At 43.4% G+C, this 25,038-nt stretch overlaps 1 protein-coding gene across 2 annotated transcripts; it reads right to left on the minus strand.

Annotated features, from left to right (window-relative positions):
• Positions 1 to 1,017: 1,017 nt before the first annotated feature.
• Positions 1,018 to 24,784, minus strand: Aph1b (aph-1 homolog B, gamma secretase subunit). Of its 2 annotated transcripts, NM_001047090.2 has the most exons (6): positions 21,817 to 22,066; positions 20,422 to 20,592; positions 16,043 to 16,113; positions 15,100 to 15,222; positions 8,503 to 8,630; positions 1,018 to 1,558 (listed from the first exon to the last, which is right to left on the minus strand). In NM_001047090.2, exons 1-6 carry the CDS (start codon positions 21,927 to 21,929, stop codon positions 1,391 to 1,393), a joined length of 774 nt encoding a protein of 257 aa, NP_001040555.1. In that variant the 5' UTR covers positions 21,930 to 22,066; the 3' UTR covers positions 1,018 to 1,390. The 2 variants fall into 2 exon arrangements, with proteins under 2 accessions (NP_001040555.1, XP_038937057.1); XM_039081129.2 differs by lacking the exons at positions 1,018 to 1,558; positions 8,503 to 8,630 and adding an exon at positions 12,903 to 14,184 and having other exon boundaries at positions 21,817 to 24,784.
• Positions 24,785 to 25,038: the final 254 nt, after the last annotated feature.

Genomic DNA, 25,038 nt, shown 5'->3' on the forward strand with positions numbered 1-25,038 from the left:
GCATATGGTACCCAGGCATTCAGGAGAACACACATTGTTTGTTTCTGATATATCAACAAGCAAGCAGCAGCAAGTATAGGTACACAATAATTCCTTCACTGATAGAAAGCTGCTTTCTTTTATGAGGGAAGGGGCTCACTAGGTATGTAGCCCAGACTGGCCTCAGATTCGGGATCCTGTGACCTCAGCTCCATCCAAGCGTTACAAAAGTGCACCATCATGCTTGGTCACACTATTTCCTCATTGCCAAGTAATTTCAGGCCTACAATGTATTCCCATTCAGAATAAAAAGATACGTAAGTGTCTGTGAAATATGAGAATCAGTGGAAGAAGCAAGCTGACGTCTATAAGGATCCTCTGACCTCCACACATACATAATAGTCAATTTTTTAAAAATTAAAGATGAAAAGTTACACACCAGCTTGAAATCTGACAGCTTAAGGACGATCGCCAATTTTACCATGTACCATTAGGGCACTGTTTGGTGTCACAGGAAGAAATGAGAAGTGTCATTGTCACACTACTTTGTGGTTGAGCTACATTCTCACAAAGTCCAGAGAAGATCTTCCAGAGGTATATGGTTCATCTCCCTACCCAGCTTCTCAGAGATAAAAAGTGGTGAGCTTTACCTTGACGAGGCCAGCTTCAGACAGCACACACAGCAGCTTAAACTGAGGAGGCTATGTTGCTATTAGTATTATATAATGAATAAACTTTTGGAATGCATAGAAATTGCACTGCCAATTTCTTCCAAGGAAGTCAGCATATAACCAATCCTCAGAGCCTGGATTTACACTCAAATAAATAATTTAGTACCTGAGGAAGAAAAATTTAAAATGGAAAAAGTAGCAAGAAAACTACAGGTTATCTATGGACCTTACCGTGGCTAAGTTATAATGTCGGTGTAGGTTACTGCATTTAAAGGCACAGCCTATGATGCTGGTGAAGGACAGCAAACCCATCCACAGACAGAACAGCCCTTTAGTCTGTGACGTCAGTGCATAAGAAGACAAGGGCTACCCAGGTTTTCAGAAATTTACTTGCTCAGCAGAGGTTGGCTTAGGAGACAAATACAGAACTGCCTTTGGGTTCTCTGAAACTTCCCATTGGACCCCAGTGACTCAGCTGTATTGCACATCTGGGATACTCGAGTCTAGAGGGGAGGCCCAGAAGCATCGGTCTTTGTTTCCCCAGATGCCTCAAATGTGCAGCCAGGCTGCAGGCCACACTGCAGCTCTTCCAGAGGCTGCTGCATGAAAGCACAGGACAGTTGCAGGCTAGAAGCTCTGCTGCTCCAAAGCTCCAGAAGAAAAGGGTCATTTTAGAACAGGGCCCGGCTGCCCTTCCTCTGGCACACAGGCTGCTGTTTGGAGGTGCTGACCGTCAGAGGTTATCTGGAGCGCTGGTTGTAAAGAAGAAAGTCCTTGTCTTGGCAGAGCAGACAGAGTTTCAGGCTTCGGCGGCTGCCTCCAGCAACACAGAATGCCCAGATGCCCATGAGCACCATGATTATATATGCTGTCACCAGATTCACTTCATAGTGAGGACTTAGTAAAGTCTGCAAGGGAAAAATAAATCAGTTTGGATAAAAGCACAAGTTCCTTAAACACGTGGAATAAACAGAGATAGAGGAAAATACACAATGCTTCCAATAGCTGGACTGTCTCACAAACAGGAGATGGATGTCATCTCTGTCTCAGAAAGGCACAGAACAATCTACTAAGCAGACAGTGGTCTGTGAACTTGCATTTTGATTGACTCAAATGGCAACCCAGAAGACAGCTGTTAGCCAGAACCCAATGGGATACTTAACAGGAAGCACATGGAGCATATGCCTAACTTATATCCATTTCTGTGTTAAGTTGGCTCTAAGAATTTACAAGAAAGTCAGGTACACCTAGGTTACTTTAATATGAACCATTAGTATTCAAAGGAACATGAGGAAACAGAGTCAGATTTTGGCTGTGCAATGTCTATGGATGCCACAAGTTTATTCATTATAAACAATAACAGAAATAGCTCTTGGCAGAGCACATGTTTTTTTTTTTTGTTTTTGTTTTTTTTTATTATTAACTTGAGTATTTCTTTTTTTTAAATTGATATAATTTTAATATAATTTTTATGTATTAAATTCATAAATTATATGTAGTGTATTAACCTAATATATTAAAACATATATCTATACAATGGAGTATTGCTCAACTATTAAAAACAATGATTTCATGAAATTCATAGGCAAATGGATAGAACTAGAAAATATAATCCTCCGTGAGGTAACCCAAACACAAAAACACACACATGTTAGGAATTCACTGATAAGTGGATATTAGGCCAAAATCTTGAATTACCCAAGATACAATCCACAGACCACATGAAGCTCAAGAAGAAAGATGACCAAAGTGCGGATGCATCAGTCCTTCTTTTTTTTTTTTTTTTAAGTTTATCTCATATCTTTTTTTTAATTTTTTTTCATTTTTTTCTTTCATATAGAAATAATATATAATTGCTTATACCATAGAGTTGATTTGGAAGCTAAATAAATTAACAAATGCTTAACACTTAAACATAATGATTATTAGACATTGCTATTACCATTACAACTGGTCTGTGGTCACAGTGGATACCACCCCTTTGTGTCCATTTTGAGTCCAGCTCTGGTGACAAGTCCCAGCTTACTAGTTGGGTACAACATGAGGGTGTGTCAAGATTAACTTAGGCTGATTGCATCCACTCGAAAAACATTCTACACGCTGATTCTTTTCTTTACAGATAATTAGGTCTACTACCTGTTAAGCTATGATCTCATCCTTGTTTAACACTTTTTTTATCAGGATTATGCATACACTTCATGCTTAGAAAGCCTTCAGGACACTTACTGCTGGTGATTGCCAAGGAAACTCCATAGGTATTTTTTTTTTGTAGGCAAGGTAGTAGAATATTTTATTATTTCATTTATAATTGACGTGATAGGGCTCAGGGTAGGATGGGCAGTATCATCCCTGGTCAGATGGTCTTGAATGGTCTAAGAACTCTGCTAGCAAGTTGTAAGGAGCAAGGCAGTGAGTATTCTGTTTCAGAGCCGTGGTGATCTGATAGCACGCATGGGATTGTTTCTATCTTTCTGTACCTGTTGAGGCCCGTTTTTTGACCAACTATATGGTCAATTTTGGAGAAAGTACCATGAGGAGCTGAGAAGAAGGTATATCCTTTTGCTTTAGGATAGAATGTTCTATAAATATCTGTTAAGTCCATTTGGCTCATGACTTCTCTTAGTCTGTCTACATCTCTGTTTAATTTCTGTTTCCATGATCTGTCCATTGATGAGAGTGGGGTGTTGAAATCTCCCACTATTATTGTGTGAGGTGCAATGTGTGTTTTGAGCTTTAGTAAGGTTTCTTTTACATATGTAGGTGCCCTTGTATTTGGGGCATAGATATTTAGGATTGAGAGTTCATATTGGTGGATTTTTCCTTTGATGAATATGAAGTGTCCTTCCTTATCTTTTTTGATGACTTTTAATTGAAAATTGATTTTATTTGATATTAGAATGGCTACTCCAGCTTGCTTCTTCTGACCATTTGCTTGGAAAGTTGTTTTCCAGCCTTTCACTCTGAGGTAGTGTCTGTCTTTGTCTCTGAGGTGTGTTTCCTGTAGGCAGCAGAATGCAGGGTCCTCGTTGCGTATTCAGTTTGTTAATCTATGTCTTTTTATTGGGGAGTTGAGGCCATTGATGTTGAGAGATATTAAGGAATAGTGATTATTGCTTCCTGTTATATTCATATTTGGATGTGAGGTTATGTTTGTGTGCTTTTCTTCTCTTTGTTTTGTTGCCAAGACGATTAGTTTCTTGCTTCTTCCAGAGTATAGCTTGCCTCCTTATGTTGGGCTTTACCATTTATTATCCTTTGTAGTGCTGGATTTGTAGAAAGATATTGTGTAAATTTGGTTTTGTCATGGAATATCTTAGTTTCTCCATCTATGTTAATTGAGAGTTTTGCAGGATACAGTAACCTGGGCTGGCATTTGTGTTCTCTTAGGGTCTGTATGACATCTGTCCAGGATCTTCTGGCCTTCATAGTTTCTGGCAAGAAGTCTGGTGTGATTCTGATAGGTCTGCCTTTATATGTTACTTGACCTTTTCCCCTTACTGCTTTCAATATTCTTTCTTTATTTTGTGCGTTTGGTGTTTTGACTATTATGTGACGGGAGGTGTTTCTTTTCTGATCCAATCTATTTGGTGTTCTGTAGGCTTCTTGTATGCCTATGGGTATCTCTTTTTTTAGGTTAGGGAAGTTTTCTTCTATGATTTTGTTGAAGATATTTACTGGTCCTTTGAGCTGGGAGTCTTCACTCTCTTCTATACCTATTATCCTTAGGTTTGGTCTTCTCATTGAGTCCTGGATTTCCTGTATGTTTTGGACCAGTAGCTTTTTCTGCTTTGCATTATCTTTGACAGTTGAGTCAATGATTTCTATGGAATCTTCTGCTCCCGAGATTCTCTCTTCCATCTCTTGTATTCTGTTGGTGAAGCTTGTATCTACAGCTCCTTGTCTCTTCTTTTGATTTTCTATATCCAGGGTTGTTTCCATGTGTTCTTTCTTGATTGCGTCTATTTCCATTTTTAATTCCTTCAACTGTTTGATTGTGTTTTCCTGGAATTCTTTCAGGGATTTTTGTGTCTCCTCTCTATGGGTTTCTACTTGTTTATTTATGTTTTCCTGGAATTCTTTCAGGCATTTTTGCGATTCCTCTCTGTAGGCTTCTACTTGTTCTCTAAGGGAGTTCTTCACATCTTTCTTGAAGTCCTCCAGCATCATGATCAAATATGATTTTGAAACTAGATCTTGCTTTTCTGGTGTGTTTGGATATTCCATGTTTATTTTGGTGGGAGAATTGGGCTCGGATAATGCCATGTAGTCTTGGTTTCTGTTGCTTGGGTTCCTGCGCTTGCCTCTCGCCATCAGATTATCTCTAGTGTTACTTTGTTCTGCTATTTCTGACAGTGGCTAGACTGTCCTATAAGCCTGTGTGTCAGGAGTGCTGTAGACCTCTTTTCCTGTTTTCTTTCAGCCAGTTATGGGGGCAGAGTGTTCTGCTTTCCGGCATGTAGGTTTTCCTATCTACAGGTCTTCAGTTCCTGTAGGCCTGTGTCTGGAGTTCACCAGGCAGGTTTCTTGCAGGGGAAAAGTTGGTCCTACCTGTGGTTCCAAGGCTCAAGTTTGCTTGTGGGGTACTGCCTAAGTCCTCTCCGCGTCGGCAGCAACCGGGAAGATCTGCGCCGCTCTTTCCGGGAGCCTCCGTGCACCAGGGTTCCAGATGGCGTTTGGTGTTTTCCTCTGGGGTCTGGATGTGCGCAGAGTGCAGCCTCTTCTGGTTTCCCAGGCGTGTCTGCCTCTCTGAAGGTTTAGCTCTCCCTCCCACGGGATTTGGGTGCAGAGAACTGTTTATCCGGTCTGTTTCCTTCAGGTTCCGGCGATGTCTCAGGCGCAGGGGTCCTGCCGCTCCTGGGCCCTCCCCTACGGGAACCCAGAGGCCTTATACAGATTCCTCTTGGGCCAGGGATGTGGGCAGGGGTGGGCAGTGTTGGTGGTCTCCTCTGCTCTGCAGCCTCAGGAGTGCCCACCTGACCAGGCGGTGAGGTCTCTCTCCCATGGGGTTTGGGAGCAGAGAGCTGCTCAACTTGAGTATTTCTTATATACATTTTGAGTGTTATTCCCTTTCCCGGTTTCTGGGCAAACATCCCCCTCCCCCCTCCCCTTCCTTATGGGTGTTCCCCTCCCAACCCTCCCCCCATTGCCACCCTCCCCCCAACAGTCTAGTTCACTGGGGGTTCAGTCTTAGCAGGACCAAGGGCTTCCCCTTCCACTGGTGCTCTTACTAGGATATTCATTACTACCTATGAGGTCAGAGTCCAGGGTCAGTCCATGTATAGTCTTTAGGTAGTGGCTTAGTCCCTGGAAGCTCTGGTTGCTTGGCATTGTTGTACATATGGGGTCTCGAGCCCCTTCAAGCTCTTCCAGTTCTTTCTCTGATTCCTTCAACGGGGGTCCTATTCTCAGTTCAGTGGTTTGCTGCTGGCATTCACCTCTGTATTTGCTGTATTCTGGCTGTGTCTCTCAGGAGCGATCTACATCCGGCTCCTGTTGGTCTGCACTTCTTTGCTTCATCCATCTTGTCTAATTGGGTGGCTGTATATGTATGGGCCACATGTGGGGCAGGCTCTGAATGGGTGTTCCTTCAGTCTCTGTTTTAATCCTTGCCTGGCAGAGCACATGTTTATTATGGATTCAATGTCCAACACCAAAGCATGACTGACAGAGTGCCAAAGGGCATTGTGACTGAAATCACGGAGGACAAGGCTTTGCCGTGATGGGACTTAAATACCTCATAAGTAATGGTAATGAAATAAATTAACTGCAATTCATGATTGATGCTAAGACAGAATAGTGGCAGTTGTGACAAATGCTAGGATGAGAATGAGGTGATTTACTTAAGGGATGATGGAGGCCCTGAGGAAGTGGCACTTAACCTGAGACAGATGAGTGGGAATGAACTAGCCCTCTGCAGGCTGGCCATGGGAGGAGCAAAGGTGAGGACAGAGCTGGATACAGGTGAGAACTAGAGCCAGCAGGAATACAGTTTAGAGGACTGGAGAGGTGGCTCAGTGGTTAAGGGAACTGGCTGCTCTTCCCCAGAGTCCTGAGTTCAATTCCGGCAACCACATGGTGGCTCACAACCATCTGTACTAAGAACCGATGCCTAATAAATAAATAAACAATTTTTTTAAAAGGAGTACAGTTTAGGAATGGAGGAGCTGATGAGGTCAGGCAACTGTGAAGCCAGCAGCTAAGCAATGTGAATGTTACTGTGTGTGATGCAGGGTCTTGTAGAGGGTTTAGATTGGGATAATGATGATTGGCTTTGATCTTTAAACTGCATAAAAAGGACTAGAGGGACTGGTGAGTCAGGAGATGAGTTAGGAGGAGCCTGCACTGCTGAGGAGAGAGTGCGTAGTGATCTAGGCAGGTGTGGTGCAGACTAAAAGCAGATCAGATGAGCTCATGGGGCTAACTGATGGACTCAACGGGAGGAGGATGTGAAGACTGGCTCTTGTATTTCTGGCCAAAAACCTTGAACACATCCCTGCCTCCTCTTCCTCTCCTAGGCCTCATCCACCTTGCAGGAAGCACCGATGTCTCCACTGGTGACTCCTGTTTCCTGAATCCGGCCATTTCTCATGCTTCACTGCTCTTTGATCCCAGTCCTCCCTGCCTTTCCTGACTGAGGCGACCACTCCGTCCTTTCCAGGTGTGTGTGCAAAGGCATAATCGTGTGGATCGGAGAACTCATAAAAGGTGAATCTTAACAGGTTAAACTCAGGATACCAAGCTGACCAGGTGAGCGCTTTTACATGCTGGTGAGCACTGGCACTAACTAGCATGGTTGTGCAAACCACAGGATATTAGCAGGAGATGCAGTTAAGGGTTGCTGGGGAGGGGGTAGTGGATAGTTTGTAGGTCAGAGCCACGTCTAGAAAACGTAAGGCTTTGAGTTTTCCTCTTAGTAAACAGAATGGTTGTTACAACAGTGTTGAAGAAAGGAATGTGGGCACTGTGGGAGCTGAGGCAGCATGACTTTGAGGCCAGTCTATCTGATTACAAGGATAACCTGGGCTACAGACTGAGATCCTGCCTCAAAATACAAAATGCATTTACCTTTTCACAGGAGAAATCCTTTCAATATTGTATGTAAAATGTACAAGGGTCTAGACAGGACCACACCAGGGTCATTTTGATAACTGTCATATATTTAAATGACATATTACCAGTCAAATCCCAGTCATTACACACTGCTTTAAAAATAAGCCTGACACATGTTTTAAACTATACTTTGTGAACTGGCACTGTTATGATGTCAGGGAGGAGTGGAACCCACACTTCTGCTACTGGTCAGACAGTGGAAAGGGTCACCATCCTACAGAGCATGTTTTAGCAATTCGTATCAAGCACTCAGAATACTCACACCAACTGTCAGTTGGGTCCCTGCCTCAAAACTTAGACATATGGGGAAAGACCATGCACATAAACAGTTAGGAAAGCTTTACAGCATCCACAACAACAACAAGAGGGAAGAGATTAACCAGCCAAATTCAAGTAATTTTCATGTAACCATTTAAACTTACTAAAATTTGTATCTTAAGGGGTTTGTCATGAAGGAAAATTGTTTCAGATACGCTTCATAACACAAGCACAATGCCAGCTATTTTAGGCTTGGCCATACATCCACTAAAGGACAGGCATGGGAAAATCTCTAATGAGACAGACCCCATATTGACAGTGACTGTCACTCTACTACAACTGGCAGGACCCACTGTCCACTTCCAGGGCTTTGCTGGTTTGTGCTCATGTCCCCATGAGCCTGTACCTCCTCTGGGGTGGAATCCAGCACTCAGATGTCTGCACTTGAGCTCTGTAAGCACCGGGAAAACAGCGCCACACTCACCTGGGTGGACACCAGCAGGTGGGTCAGGAGAACTGTGAGGAGGATGTACCACTTATTCTTCTCACAGCCGTCAAAAAACACGATGCCCCAGAACACGTGCAGCATTATGATAACCAGCGTCATGAAAGCTGAAAGACAAGTCAGCAGTCAGTGGCCAGGCCTGCAGACAGCAGGCCCCAAGGCCAGTCGAACGCCACTACTGTTCACCAGCTCTGAGGGGCCCCTGGCTGCAGTCACAGAATCTGACCACCACTGCACAGAACTGGCTTTGAGAAGAACTCCAAGTGAACTCTCAAAGATGCATGTCTCGCTGGAAGTGGGGTCCAGCCTTTGTGGCTGGTATTCCTCTAGAATATGGCCTGTTTGACAAGAAGCCAACTTGGATTTGGTTTTCAAAGAAGATCCCTAAGGTATGCAATGAGGTTAGTATAAAATCTATTTAAAAAATATATATAAGTGGTTTGCTTATATATGTGTCTGCGAATATGACTAATGACGGAAGAGGCCTGGCAAAGGCACAGGATCTGTGGGAATGGAATTATAGATCGTTGTGAGCTGATTTGTGGGTCCAGGAAATTGAACCTGGGTTCTCCAAAAGCACAGCCAGTGCTCTTAAGCACTAAGCTATATCTCCAGCCTCAATACAGCTGGTTCCTAGAGAACCGATGCATGGTCAAGTTTCAGAATCCCGAGAAGCAGGCATTCTCGTAAGTGTGCACGAGGAGATACAAGAATATTTACACCAGCACTGCAGCCATAACGAAGAATGCCCACCCTTACCACAACAGATAAGTAAAACACTGTGTGCTCACAAAGTGAGCTACTGTGTATGACCCTCGGCATGGACCATCTCAGGAACACGGGGCTGACTGAGAGCAAACACACTGTGAACATGTATGTTATTCACATGCAGTAAGACAACCACAAAACAACATTAAAGACATAACTGTTGTGCCTACAGGACAGTAAGCTGTCACATCTCTGTGACAGTGTCTTCATGCCAGGCTCTGGCAGACCATACCAAAAGGATTTAATTCAAGTCCAGCCATCATTCTGAAGAGGACAGTTCCTAAGGACAGATGCCTGCCAATGGTGTGACACTGAGACCACTTAAGAAGTCCAGGGGCTACGTTTGCTTTTTTAAATATACCTGAGTCAAAAAGACCAAGGCAAAACCTGACACAATGGGAATTCTTTTTAAATCATAGTGTTTCTAGCTGTCAATCAAATGTCAAGGGAAGTCACTGTCACAGGCATTTGGCATCTGGCTGGCAGCCTCTGCTTGCCCTTCTCTCTGGGCACTGCCATGGCTGCTAAGATCAGCTAAACGTGCTCCCAGGGTTAGCTAGAGCCCAGCTACCTGGGAAATGCTCTTACAGGTGACATTTTTCAACCTGTTCTTATCCAAAACAGTGTTATCCTGCAAGCTTCCAACAAGTATCCTCTGGACCTCATGGGCCCTGATCTTGTTTCCAAATTCTAGACATTCTGAATGTCTTGATCCTTCCTATTAAGAAGTCTGATGGGCTGGAGAGATGGCTCAGTGGTTAAGAGCACCCGACTGCTCTTCCAGAGGTCCTGAGTTCAATTCCCAGCAACCACATGGTGGCTCACTACCATCTGTAAACAGATCCGATTTCCTCTTCTGGTGTATCTGAAGACAGCTACAGTACTTATATATAATAAATGAATAAATAAATCTTTAAAAAAAAAGAAGTCTGATGGACTGACTTTGTCATGACATCTCATCTCAGACTAGCATTCAAGGCCCTGTACAGTCTTTTTGAGAAAGCATAATTCTGCCAGATTTTAACGCAGATCCCCTATGAATCTTCAACTGCATGTTTGTATCAGAAACACAGAGCTTGTGCCAGGTATGGTGGTGCAGGACTCAGGAGGTAGAGACAGAATTAGAAGGCTCAGAAGTTTAAGGTCATCTTTGATTTGCTTAGTCAATATTAAGTCATACAAAGTAGAATTTAACTAAGGGAGTACTTTCTTCAAAATACCCCAAAGGTAAGTAGTTTGCTAACCTGGCCTGTTAGTAATAAAGAATGTAAGTGTTTGTTCACCAGGATTGAGCGATGTAGGCTCCATTCCCATGACAACAATAACAACCCCAACTTAAAATCAACCATTATGCCTATCCCCATATTAAAGAACATGCCTCTAACAGACAGCTCAAGGGGATAACACAGGGTCAGAACCACTGACAAATTCTGCTATGCCATAACGTTCACACAGGTCTCTTTTTGAGAAAGCATAATTCTGCCAGATGGGCAAAATGACTCCTGGTCTTCACTGTTTGAAAAAATAAACAACACTGGTGTACTTAAAATAATTATGGCAGGGGGTTGGGGATTTAGCTCAGTGGTAGAGCGCTTACCTAGGAAGCGCAAGGCCCGGGTTCGGTCCCCAGCTCCGAAAAAAAAAAATAATTATGGCAATGTCTTTTGTGTGTAAATCTCCCATCTGCTAAGTCTCCAGGTTTACATTATCCTGTCTCTGTTTACATTGTGTAACCTAGTGAGAGGGGTGTTTAAAAATGACAGCGTATATAAAAGCCTACGATGTACATATAAGTTAGAGAAATCTGCTATTTGAGGCTGGCTCCTCTTCAGGCATTAGCCAGAGCTGGATGCAGGCTATTATAAAAGGGCGTTTATTTATTAATCTCTAAGTACACAGAGTAATTTCTCACTGGTAAGACCCAACATTTCTATAACAGTGGCAGAAGGAGAGAACTGATTCCTATAAGTTGTCCTCTGACCACCACACACATGCCATGATACCCAAAATTAAATTCTCAAATCCATCCTCTGTGCAACCAGCAAGTTCATCTGCTTGGAAATCTTTGACTTTTTGAGGCCTACGGCATACAGTTCAGATACTTTAACTCTGGCCACGTTAAGGGAAAGTGTGTTAATGGATCGTGTTTATTAATGTTACCTCCATATCTCCATAGCCTATTACCTTTGCAAATATTGACCTCCAGTTCAGCTCCATTCCCATAGAAAATGAGACAACCCTGACTTACAATTGCCCATTAGGCCCACCCCATATCAGAGAGCATGCCTTTAACAGGTAGTTCCTGGTGCCAGCATAGAGTGGCTCCCATCATTAAGTCCTGGCATATCATTAAGTCACATGTGCTCTCAGCAGGAAAAGCCTAATTCTGCCAGGTGGGCAAGATGACCCTGGGTAACAACTATCCAAAAAGAACAACCCTGGCATACCTAAAAATACTTTTGGAAATGTTTTTGCCATATAAATCTCCCAATTGCCCAAGTTGCCAGACTTGCTGTCTTTGTTTTAATTGTTCTAAGTGTAACCTGGGGTTAGGACCCAAAGATGATTTAAGGTTGACAGTGTATATGGAATGTATATATGTGCCTAGGGTCTATCTATATAAGCTGGTAAAAATTTCCGTTTGAGGCTGGATCCCTTTTGTGCTTAGCCAGAACAAGTCACACAATGTTATTAAGGAGGAGCAAACTTCATTAATCCCTAAAGTGTGCAGAGTCATTTCTCACTGGCAATGCATATCAATTCTATACCACAATGATACAATAAATTACAATGTGAATGATTCCTCTAGAAATCAGGCCATGCAGCCACCCTGAAGTGAACACTGTGACTCTCATTTAGCAGAGACACAGGGAAGTTACAAGAGGAGGTTCAGGAGGGACCCAGCACAGTAGAGCCAGAACTAAAGAATCGGCTGTTGAAGAAGTCCACAAACACTAAGATTTCTAATACTGGTATCCACACAGCCGCAGAGCCACATGGATTCTAGCAGAGGTTGCTGAGGAAGACTAGACTAATAAAGCTAAAAGTAGGGTGGAATTTTCCCTATCAATTTTATATAGTACTGAGTTTATTTCCTTTTATACTGAATGACCCTGGGCATTCTTTTTTCTTTTTTCATTTTTCATTTTCATTTTCATTTTAGGCAGTGTTTCACTATGTAGCTCAGGTTGGCCTTGAACTTATGGGGATCCACCTGCCTCTGTCCCCCCCACCCTGTCCTGGGATTAAAAGTATATATACCACCATGCCCAGCTTTTGGTCATTACTTGTGTCATTTCTGAAAGAACTGGAAATGGAGACCTGTAGGGCTCTTCCTTCTACTTGACACACCCCTCCCTGCAGCCCCTTCCTCTGTTAGCCTTGGTATTAATCATCTTTAAGTAAATCTCTATTCAAATAGCACTTCCTCCGTAAACTGTAACTAGTGTTACTTTTTCCGTGAGGATTTTTAATGCTGTCTTATAACAAAGGTCTCCATGAGGCTCTGGGGATGGCCATGAACCAGACAGCCTTCGCTTTTGCTTATATCATTTAGCACACACCTGGGGGTGGGGGTGGGGGTGGGGGATTAACCACCGTCACATCAGTCATCCACAGTGTTTGGTTTTATTCCATCCTGGGCAGAAGGTGTGGGGAAACCGTTCATGTTTATTTATAGAATAGTAGTTAAATAATGGAAAGGACTTGTCCACGAGTATTAAATTAATGAGTTAGGATATGACTTGAACCCCAATCCCATACTTCCTTCCCTCCCCAGTGAACTTCGGGAAAGTGGCAGAGACTAACTTACTGCTGGCCTGCTCCACAGAGAGCAAAGGGTTAACAAGTTCACTCCATAAACTGGGGCTGTCTGTAACATTAAAATCCATGTATACAGGTATCATACAGTGTGTGCATCATTAACACAGCCGACATAGATAGAGATGCTAATGAACAACCCCGCACGCCCCCGCTTATCCTGATTACCATTTTAGGAACTAATCTACTTTTCCAAGCCACTCCTTTGAGGCAGGCCTTGAAAGCAGCTGGTTTTCTGAAGGGAGTTGGCACCATCTAGAGGACAGAAGCCAGCAATACAGGAGGATGGAAAGATAAAAGTTCTTTAAACAGTATATGTAAACTTAAAGAATATTCACAAAACTGAAGCAGTATAGATCTCTCCTGAGAGACACATTCAGAGTATGTCCAATACAGAGGTCAATGCTAGAAGCAAACCACCTAACTGAGAACAGGACCCCCTTTGGGGGGAATTAGAGGAAGGATTGAAAGAGTTGAAGGGGCTTGCAACCCCATAAGAACAACAATGACAACCAACCAGAGCTTCCAGGGACTAAACCACTACCGAAAGACTACACATGGACTGACCCAGGGCTCCAACCGCATATGTAGCAGAGAATAGCCATGTTGGAGCACCAGGGGAAGGGGAAGCCCTTGGTCCTGCCAAGGTTTGACCCCCAGTGCAGGGGAATGGGGAGGGGAGGGAGGGCTTATGGCCAGGAAACTGGGAAAGGGAATAACATTTGAAACGTAAATAAAGAAATATATCTAATTTTAAAAAAACGAAGCAGTAACAGACTTTAGCTATTAAAACTACAAACTTAACATTATTACCATTTAAATTTTATGTCAAATATCCCAGTTTAGAAATATTTACAAAGGTAGGCTGCTCTGTTGGAGGCAACATTAAGCATGACCTATTAACACACTTTCCCTTAAGTCCGAGCTGGAGTCTCAGGGTCTGAACTGGATGCTGTAGGCCTCAGAAAGTCAAGACCTTTCAAACGGGGAAGATTAACTTGCTGGCTGCACGGAGAATGGATTCACTTGAGAGGCTGACAGCACTGATGTCCACAGGAGAGGCTGAGATTGGAACTATCAAGGAAACAGAATGGTGGAGGACTGTCACCAGGCTCAGGGACAGCATGGCTGACAGATGGCTCTAAACTATTGCAGCTTTTTAAAAATTTGTCATTTCTCTGTATAACCTTTGTATTCTATTAAAGGCTACTGAACCTCTATTTATTTTTTGGTCATATTTGCCTAAAGATGGTAAGCTTCCTAATGACCTTTAGCCTGGGTGTGAACATTGATTTAGTTGGGAAAATGGACGTGTATGTTCACTTATTTCAATGACACAACTTCTGCGGGTCAGAAAATTAGAAATACAACATATTTTTAAACAAACGTGAAATTTAGTGGAAATAGTATTCTAATTATAAAACAAATTTGTGATCATTGTTTCTGGTGAATGAGAAGCGATGTGAAAAGAGTTGGTCCTTTAATTGTATCTTTCCATAAAAGACAATTAACCTACCATCTCTTCTCTCTGAATTTAAAGATTAAACCATACTACCTAAATCTAAAAAGTACCAGGATGTAGGTTAATTAAATATTAAGGCTTAGGGCTGGGGGCTCATGTATTCAATCCCTAGCATTAGGTAAGGGAAAAAACCATCTAGGCACCTGGGCTTACATTGAAGATAAATATAAAATTCCAAAAACAAAGAGACTATATCTCATAAAAATTAACTGCTAATATTTCAATATACTGTAACATTTTAAATGACTAAGATATATATCTTATACATGATAAATTCCTGTAATATCCTAAAATACTCCAATCAAACCCGTGCCTCTACTCCTGAGTCCTTCACTTAGAGTGCCTAAGAATATCTTTCCTTTAAGAGCTTAACATAAATCATCATTCAGTTGAATTCTGAAGCCAGTGCATGCATACAAATGATTCTTTAGAGCAGAACCCTGCACGGGCACAGCTATGACACATACCTGAATTAAGGAAGAACTGAGGAGAATCACCATGAATGCCCACTGTGCCTGGCCCCAAGGCATTAGACAGGGTGTTCACAAAGGAAAACACTCCACTCATGATTCCAAAGCCCAAGCCAGAAACTAAAGAGGAAGAAAAACACCGGTAAACCCTTTTCCTGTTATGAGTTCAGTTCAAATCTCATTTTCAGGGACATGGGGAATCCTACTTCACTGCAGGGGACAGGGTCAGCTTTCTCAGCATGTGTAAGGCATGGCTTAGCTACCACAGCAGAAGAAAGGAAGGGTGCTGCTGGAAGGGCGAGGAGGATTTGGTTCTTTGGACTGGAAGGAAGAAGGGAAGGAAACACCACCTACTGTTGCTGAAGCATCAGTCAGCTCTGGGAGGCTTCGTGAGAAAGTAGGAGTAAGGGAAGTGCAGAACAGGATGAGAAGATATGAGCAGGGGAGAGGCACAGAAGGGATTAGAGAGGAAGAGGAGGGCTGTGTGCTGAAGGCCTGGCTTTGGTTTATTATAGCCAAACTGTGAGGGAGTAACTGACTGCACACAGACTGGGCTAACTCTACCTAGAGGCCTAGATCCAGTGAGTGAGGGAGTGTGTGTGTGTGTGTGTGTGTGTGTGTGTGTGTGTGTTACATGTGCATGTGCATGTCTGTGTGTGTCTCTGCTACATATCTGTGCTTGTGTGTGTGTGTGTGTGTGTGTGTGTGTGTGTGTGTGTGTGTGTGTGTACATGCACACTGGTGCCTGCATGAGTTTTTGTGTACCATGTGCAGGTGTTGTATCCCTTAGAGATAGAGTCAGAGGTGGTTGTGAGCCACTGGGTGGGTGCTGGGAACTGAACTCAGGTCCTCTGCAAGAGCAGTAGGTGCTCTTAACTGCTGAGCCATCTCTCCAACACGTTTATTATTTTTCTTCATGACACCACAGGGTCTAACTTACCATAGGCCAACAGTCGCATCGAAGGTGCTGTCTCCTCAGGGTTTATGCTTTTCAAACCCTCGCTGGCTTTTCTAGAAGAAAAATAGCCTTTTTAAAAAATGTATTTTGTTGTTTTTAACTTCTTACCAAGCAGTATGAGGCAGGTCACAGGACCCTTCAAAACTAGATTTTAATGCGGCTTCAGACCAGGTTACACTCTAACTCCAGAGTCCATTCACCTGAGACCCAGCACATTTTGATAACTTAAGTCAAAGGAGATTTATACTCACCTCTGCTAGCTGAGGTTTCCATAAGAGGAAAAATTAAAAAAATATTTGTCATAAGCCAATAGGAATTAAGCTCAATGGGAATAGTGGCAATGTTTTAATTTCTGAGATCAGTAGATACTTATCTCATTATCCTGAGGGATCTACCACTTCTCAATCTCACATCTCTATCTCCAGCTTCTTGGCATCCTGTTGTTATTTTCCACTGTGGCTATGTTCTCCCAGCCTCCCTTCTATCGTCCAAAGAAGCGAATCCTTCTCGCCCTCCCAGCAGCATTTCTTTTCGTCTAGTGTAGTAACTAAGCCCATGCCCCACCCAGGCTAAGAACAGGCGCTATCACTGAGCACACCTGCAGGCCGCCCCAGCTTTCCCTACTCCTCCCCACAGCAGTTTATTAAATAGCTAATATACTGAGGAGACGATGTCTCATGTTGCTACTTAATCATACCCGTCTTATGATTTTATATTTGATTCATATTCCCAATTAAACTTCAAGGGAAATACAGTCTGATATTTTTCTAATATGCTATATGATATGCCTTTAGTATAGGATGTAAGTACTTAAATGAAAAAATAAATACTTCTCAGTAAAAAAAAAATCAACCTAGAGTGATCTACCCATACTCCTGTTACAGACAATTCACAAGTGTGCCTCTGCTCCCTGCTTCACCGTGCAGATATATTAGGAATTCTAGGTGTAGTTCATTATGCTGCTATCTCCGTTGCCCAGAAACTCTGCGACCATGTAAAAGCCAATTGAAAAGATATTCGAATTATACTTCCTGTAAAGTATATCTACTAAAGTAGCAAAAGAGCCAATTCTTTGGAAACAAAAGGAAGTGAAATGAACTCTAAGAACAGACAAGTCAACAGAGTATACTCAATCCCAAGCCTCTGTGTGAATTTAAACTTTAGGGGAGCCAGCGGTGTGGGGCTCAGGTTTACAGTTGTAGCACTTGGGAGGCTGAGGTAATAGAACTACTACACGTTCAAGGCCAAACTGGGCGGTTCAGTGATATCCTACTCAGAAAGCCAACATAAAACACATTTTAAAGTATCAAGGAACAGATACTTCTTATTGTTGGTCTATTCATTACGGAAATACAGAAATACTGAATAAATACCATTGATTTGTTAATCACTGTTCTGATGATGTAGAATTCAACCAATAAGCCATAAGCACAGTGTCCTCTGCTTTTCTAGAAGCAAAGAGAACAATTTGCTATTTCAGTGTTGTCTGTCTGGAAACACTGTTTAGAAGGAAGGATGTGAGTCACGTATTTATGTGACTGTCTCTGGAGCAGAAACCAACTAAATCATACGGCTTCCTTAATAAAATAAGCCTACCTTTCAAAGACTTCTTTTAAATGTTAGTTAAACCTTATGAGTTATAGACAGTAATATTCTACATCAGCAAATGTACCCGTACAGTTTAATCAGTAATTTGGGAGAAAGTCTGTTTTATGTAAGTTGTTTTTCTCTACTGGACACACTGCGGTACTGCAATCAGAAGTTTCTAGGCATGGTGGCCCATGTCTGAAATTCCAGAAAGGTCAGAAGTTCAAGGCCATTCTCAGCTATATACTGAGTTGAAGGCCATGTGAGGATAGAGGAGACCCTGTTTCAGAATAAAATAAAGCAACATAAAACAATAAAAAAAATAAAATTGCATATTTCTATACAGAACCCTTGATAATCTCACTCTCATATATACACACACAAAAGAGGTGTGTATACCCCTTTAACGCTAGCACTAGGGAGGCAAGCAGTTGGATCTCTGTGAGTTTGAGACCAGTCTTGCTTATATAGCAAGTTCCAGGCCAGTCAGTGTTAAATAGTGAGATGCTGTCTTAAACAAACATGAAGAAAATGATGTATCAATAGTTTCACAAAGTTTACATGGTAGAATCTGGAACTTTCAACCTTTGTTCCGGGGAGCCTAGTATGAATTGTAACAGAATATAGACATGAGACTTCCCGCCTATCCCAGTCACGTTTTGTGCTTTCTCACTTCCTAATGTTAAGGGGGAACTGTGAGTGCTGCAACATTTCCTCTCTCAAAACTGCTACACAGCATGAGGAAGTTTACTCCACCTCTGGATTTATGTATGTAAGACATTTGAGGATTTTCTTTTTGTTTGTTTGCTTGGTGTCTGAGCCAGTCTCGTGTACCTGGCTGGCCTCACTATCATTGAAGAGCTCAGAGTACAGGCCTGTCCCACCACACCCACTTTATTATTTTACTTAGCTGGGGATTCTGTTGATTTATCTGTTGGTAAACTGATAGGCTGAGTTATTTAGAAAACAACTCTGGTTAAGGGCATTGTTAAGATCGCACTATAGTAAAAGCACTCGTGAAAACCAGGTGCTAACAAAAGGGGCACACCCACTGCCAAAGGGAGAGATGGGCTTAGACGGCCTTGACAGGGACCTGTGACAATCACGTGGCTGAGATTTCAATGGCACACACCAAAAGTAGAGCCACGTCGTCGTCGTTATAATTCAGAAGGTAGGCTGAGGGCAAGGAGTATAGATCGTTTGCCTCTCGTGTGCAAGATTCTGCCCTCAATCCCCAGTACTTTAAAATAAAAACAACAATAAATTAAATCTTAGGATGGTAGTTAACTAACGTTTGCATATTACAAACATTCAACACAATTAGATGTCCTCCCTGTAAAAACTTAAATGTTACTTTTTGTTTCTTTGAAAGTCCTGGGCTCTTTCATGGCCAGCATGCCTAGCTTGAAATGTTACTTTTTCCTCTCTTTCTTCCTTTCATTTAAAGCAATACTGGAGCTCAAACCCCCAGGGCTCTGAGCATGCTAGCCTGGATGGGCTCTACCAATTGAGCTACATTCTCCACCCTTAACCTTCCTTTCAACATTTATTTCATGCTCTTTACATTTTTCCCAGGGACTACAAATTTTCATCTTAAACCTTTTCAAAAAACACATCTTTTAAGTTACATTTATTTATTATTTATTTTCCGTGTGTGTGCGCGTGTGTGTGTACTCCTGAGCACACAAACGCCAGGGTACACATGTGAAGATCAGGAGACAACTTGAAGTCCTTTCACTTTTTTACCTTTAAATGGGTGCCAGGGATTGAACTCAGGTCATCAGGCTTGGTGGCCATCACTTTTACCCATGGAACGAACCATCATCTTGCCAGGCATTTCAAAGCTATGTGTTTTTTTTTTTGTTTGTTTGGTTGGTTTTTTTTTTTTTTTTTGGTTTTTTTTTTGTTTTTGTTTTTTTTTTTTTTTGCTACTAAGAAATGGCTTCCTGGTTTTCAATTTGTAACTTAAATTGCCTCATTATAAAAAGGGAACCTACTATCTACTGCTAAGAGCAAAATGTTTTTAAAAACCCAGGATAATAAGCATATTGGGAAACCATACAAGCAGAAGCCTGTTCAGGTGTGGTTCTTGAAGCTCCTTTAGGTTTTATCTATGGACTTCATGGGGAGTCTGAAGGGCAGAAATGAAAACAGGACAGCACATTTATCACTCCACTGACCCTGACTACAGAAGCAAAGCTAACCTCATGAGTTCCTGAAAGAACATGGGGCTCCCAGTCTAAGCTCTGACTCGAATTCCTGGTTTCATTTGACATCCTCATGGGCCTGTCAGATGACCATATCCTAGCCCCAAAAGAAGCGCTCACGCCTCCCACAAAAAAAAAAAAAAAAAAAGCAAAAGCCAGTCCTGGTGACAGCTCACTCTCTCTGGTTTTTTAAGAGAGGTCTCACTATACTCCGTGAGTATCATGGGACTCAACTCACTTGGCAGACCAGGCTGGCCTCAAACTCACAGAGATCTGCCTGACTCCCGGGATTAAAGTGCACACCACCAGAGCTTCTGTCTCTTAACCACCCTTGTACCTCCGGTTTCGACAAATTGTCTGGCATTGGGAAAATTCTCAAGAAACACTTTTGGGAGGAAGGAGAAGAAGGAGGGAAAGACAAGGGATAGGGGAGCAGGAGGACAGGGCAGGCAGGCAGGCAAGCTAGGTTATAAATTTAAATATTCAAAAATTCCAAGCTGGACATGTAGCAATCACCAAATTGTAATTCAAGTCTAACTGGGAAAATAAAGCAAACACTTAACTTACTTTAACAGCCTATAATATGCGAGCCTGAACAGCTCTTGGATACAGACAGAGAGCAACACTCCAAAGATGAGCAGGTAATTCTGTACTGGTCCATCTCTGTTGTCAGTGATGACTCTCACTAGGAACCAGAAAACAGACGAAAGCAGCAGAGACACCAACCAGAAGAAGGCACTGGAACACATAAGAAAAAAAGAAGATCACAAGTTAGCAATGCACAGAAAACAAATACCTTGTTTTTTTTTTTTTTAAGTAGGAAAGAAGTCCTTGAAGTGGTGTTCTGGATCAGAATTTGCTTATCAATGGTTCATTTTTCTCCTAGCAAGAAAAATAGTCCAAGAGGAAGGTCAGATGCATCCCACAAGACTGGTTCAGTGATCCTGTCGTGTGCACACTAGAACACTATCTGCCGAGGACTGGCAAAGAGGAAGTTGGTTATTGTCTATTTTTCCTAAGCGATGCTTTGCCTCATTGGTGTGCCATAGAAATATACAAGCAGTGGCCGTTATGATTTTCACATCCTCAATATTCACTAGAAAATATGAATTTAATGGCTTAAATGTCTGTAAAGATACGTATCTTTTCTGAAGGAAAACAAATACCTAGACCTATATTTACTGTGTGTACCATGGAAAATCCAGAAGTTGCAAACCCGTGCTTTGGTCCACTGCTTTCCAGGTCTGGTTCTTACAACCTTCCTGTGGACTTTAAGGACACAGCCTGCTTTGGGTTCAGCAAGTTTTGGGTTCAGCAAGTTTTGGGTTCAGCAGACTCTTGGTTTTTAATGGCAACAGCAAAGGAGCACTATTTAGTACAGGCAAAAAAAGACACTCAGAAAGGCTGGAGTCCCTGGCCTAGCTAGTGAGCTGGCTTGATACCAAGTCCTAGAAACTGTCTCAGCAGGTGCAAAGAGACCAAGACCACACACATTCACCAGCAGAGTTTGATGTTTACTAAGTTCGCAGAAGGACCTGCCCGGTCAGGTGTTGCAGCATTTTCTCAGGCTTCCACCGTTGGCTGCACCCCTACCATTACCCAGGGGCCTACAAGAAAAATCTGAGCCCAAACCCCTCACAGGCACTGAGTCCAAGAATGGGGGCTGAGGAGGTGGACAACTGATCCCCAGGCAGAGAGTGAGAACGACTCTTTGATGCCCGCTGAGCACTGGGTGAAATGAGAGATTCCTATGGAAAGACTAAAGCTCCATACACGAATGTATCTACTTATTCCCATCTTAGTCCACAGAAGCCAAGGGACACCTGCTCAGCCTGAGGGCCTCCCCCTCCTCTCAGCCTTTGGACGGTCCCACAAGCTGGAGCTACTGGGAGATGGGGATCCCGAGGTTGTGGGAACCCAGGTGGGGTAGGGAAACGCGGCGTCCAGGACGCTCAACCTCACCCGGCGATGAGGAAGATGACTCGCAAAGGGTCGGTGGCGATGGTGAAGAGGTAGAGAGCGAGCGCGGGCCCGAAGGCGATGAAGGCGCAACCGAAGAACACGGGCGCTGTCATGGTACCCGCAGAAGTCAGTCCCGGGTGGATCCAAGGTGCATGGGACGCTGTCTTAGCGGGATATGGGACCGGACACGCCTGCCAGGTGCTCCGAGCGCAATTAGAGAAGAGGGCGGAGCAGAGCCCAGGAGGCGGGGCCTCGAGATGCTCCGGGATTTTCCGAGCGGAGGGCGGGGCGTACGAGAGGCGGGGCCACAAGGCACTTTCCGGCCAATCAGAACCTGGGGGCGATGTAGGGCACAGCCTGGACGTGCTCTACTGCCTGTCAGAGCAGAGGGCCGGGCGGAGATCGTGAACAAGGACCTCGGGGTGCTCCAAGGCACGTCCGTGCAGGGGGCGGAGTGGAGTCCGGGAGGCGGGTCGCTGAGCTTCTTCCCAGCAAGGCAGGACTGGGAGAGGGACGGAGCTCGAAAAATAGAGCTTGTAGTGCTCAACTGTCAATTGTAGAGGGGTGTCCAGGCGGAGCTCGGGAGGTAGTTCCAGAAGGTGCTCCAGGCGCTGAAAGCGCGAATGGCGGTGCAGAGTTCGGAAAGCCGTTTCTTGAGGGGCTCAGAGCGCTGTCAGAACCTGTGCAGGGACATTGAGAAGCTTGGTATGCTGTCAGAGCAGCGGTTTCTCGAGGAGCTCCACGTGCTGTCAGAACCGGGGTGGGGTCCTCTAGGGGCTCTGTGTGCGTTCAGGGCAGGGGACAGGACCTCGAGGAGCTTCACAAGCGGTCAGAGCAGGGGCGCGGCCGGGAAGGGTTCAGTGTACTGGGGGCTTGAGGAGCTGGGCAGACCATCAGAGCTCTCCGGGTGCTAAGAATGGGAAGGGTTCCTTCTAGGTTTCTTCTCTAGGTTTCTTGGAGCAATGAAAGTCGGCGGGCACCTAGACCTCTGAGAGGCAATGAGCTACACCAAGTCTCAGACCTGCCAGCGCTGCAGATCCTTATTCCAAAATGTGGCCCACTGAAGACTTGAAGATGTGCCCCAGCACTCTTGCCCATGGGTATACATTGTTATTGGTGCTGGGCAACTGTGAGGTGGTCAAGCGAGATCACCAGCCCACTTTTGTGCTGAAGGTCAACTGAAGTAAACAGGACAGGGTCACGGTTCCTTTTAAAGTAAGTATTTTTCCTAGGTGCACAGTTGCATGAATGTGCTTGCTCCCAACCTATGTAAAAATCCAGACTGGGTTGATATGACCCAGGTGATGGAACCATTCCCTATGGCAAAGGAATGAAATACTGATTAATTGTTCTGACAAACTGATTTCCTTGCCACTAACCCCTTATCTTCAAAAAATTAAGTTTTTTTAAAAGGCATTCTCTAACCATATCTGAATTTGAATTTCAAGACAAACAGACACTGCTCTGTTAAAGATTCTACAAGGTTGATACTGACTAATTACAACTTCATGTTTGTAGAGAGTTGAAATGTTGTAGATACAGAGCCAAATTATCTTGGGCTTTCTAGCCTCTTTGATAACTGTTCATTACCATCTCTGCATCTGCCCTCATGCCCTTGTGACTATCACATGAGGTTTTTCTTCATACTAACTACTAGCCTCCACCAACCCAAAAGCTAAGAATCTCATCAGATTGCAGCGTCAGAGACTGTGGCAGAGATTTCCCTGCTATTTGAGAGATTTACCTGATATTTCCAATAATGCATCAGAAAAGGGCCTTGATTTATTACTTTCTTTTGTTTTGTAACCATAAGAACTTCATGTACTCATTTCCATGTTGGAACACAGAGTTTGGGGCAACCCAAATATTGTGTTCCCAGCCAAGATCATTCAAATTTGGCTGCAGAATAAACAGTTTTGAAATGAATGCTGTGCTTTGCTTGGACATCCTCATAGCAAGAGTAGCATCACCTTGCTATATGCTCAATCACAAGTCCATTTCACTGGCTCATCTGCCTTCCTATTTAAATGTAAACTCATTACAGGTGGTTGTGAGCCATCATGTGGTTGCTGGGAATTGAACTCAGCACCTCTAGAACAGTCAGTGCTCTTAACCTCTAAGCCATCTCTCCAGCCCCCATCCGAGAGGCTTAAGAATAAAGATAATAAAGTTCTCTGGTCATTCATATTTAAGATACATCTTTATTCACAGTACATGTGACTACCTCATGAGTTATCTTGAGGACCAAACCTGACACACCTATACATTCCTGAATATCCATTGTTATAGTCTGAATCCGACCTGTGTCCTTCAGGCAAATATGTTTGAACACTTGGTCCCTACCGATTAGTGGCATGGTTCAGGAAGGTTGCTGAATCTTCAGGAGGTAGAGCATTGATGGAAGACGTAGTTCGTTGGGCCTGGGCTTGGACTTTTGTAACCCAGTCCGCTCATCATTTGCTTCCTGATTGTGGATGCAGTGTGACCAGCTGCCTTCCCTCATTCCGCTACGCCTTTCCCAACCTAATGAAGTGTAAGCCCCTCGACTGTAATCCAAAAAGAACATTTTGTCCCTGAAACTGCTTCGTGTCAGGTATCTTGTCAACAGCAATGAGAAAAATAACTAATGCATCCATCACAATTCTTGGAAAGCCTCAGTAAAAAGACAGACTGGTAGAAAAAGCTGGGAGCTAGTAGTTTAAGGCATTTTGTTTATCGTGGCTGAAAATAAGAAGTGACTATTTCTTATGGAAGCTGTCATCTTTGCCACCTTAGACAGTCACATGCACAACCCATTTATTCCACTGAATTTTAGTTTGAAACAGGGTCTCATTACATAGCTCTGGCTGGCCTGGAATTCACTATGCAGACCAGGCTGGCTTTGAACTCATGAAGGACTCTTTCTCCTAAGCACTGGGATGAAAGGTCTGGGCCACCATACTCAGTCTATTTTTAATTATGTGTTGGTGTGTATGTCTGTGTGTGGGTCTGTGCACACGAGGGCAGGTGTCCACAAACGCCAAAGGCATCTGATGTCATGGAACTTGAAATTACGGACAGTTGTGAGCCACCTGATATGGGTTCCAGGAACCAAATGTAAGTCTTCTGGACAAACAGCAAGTACTCTTAAGAGCGCCAGCTGGGGATACTTCATTTAAAACTGTATCAATCTGTCAAAACCAATATGCAGACAGTAGTGCAGAATGACTTGCCATTAGGTAA

This window comes from Rattus norvegicus, chromosome 8 (genome assembly GCF_036323735.1).
Source record: "Rattus norvegicus strain BN/NHsdMcwi chromosome 8, GRCr8, whole genome shotgun sequence".
NCBI classification, from domain to species: domain Eukaryota; kingdom Metazoa; phylum Chordata; class Mammalia; order Rodentia; family Muridae; genus Rattus; species Rattus norvegicus.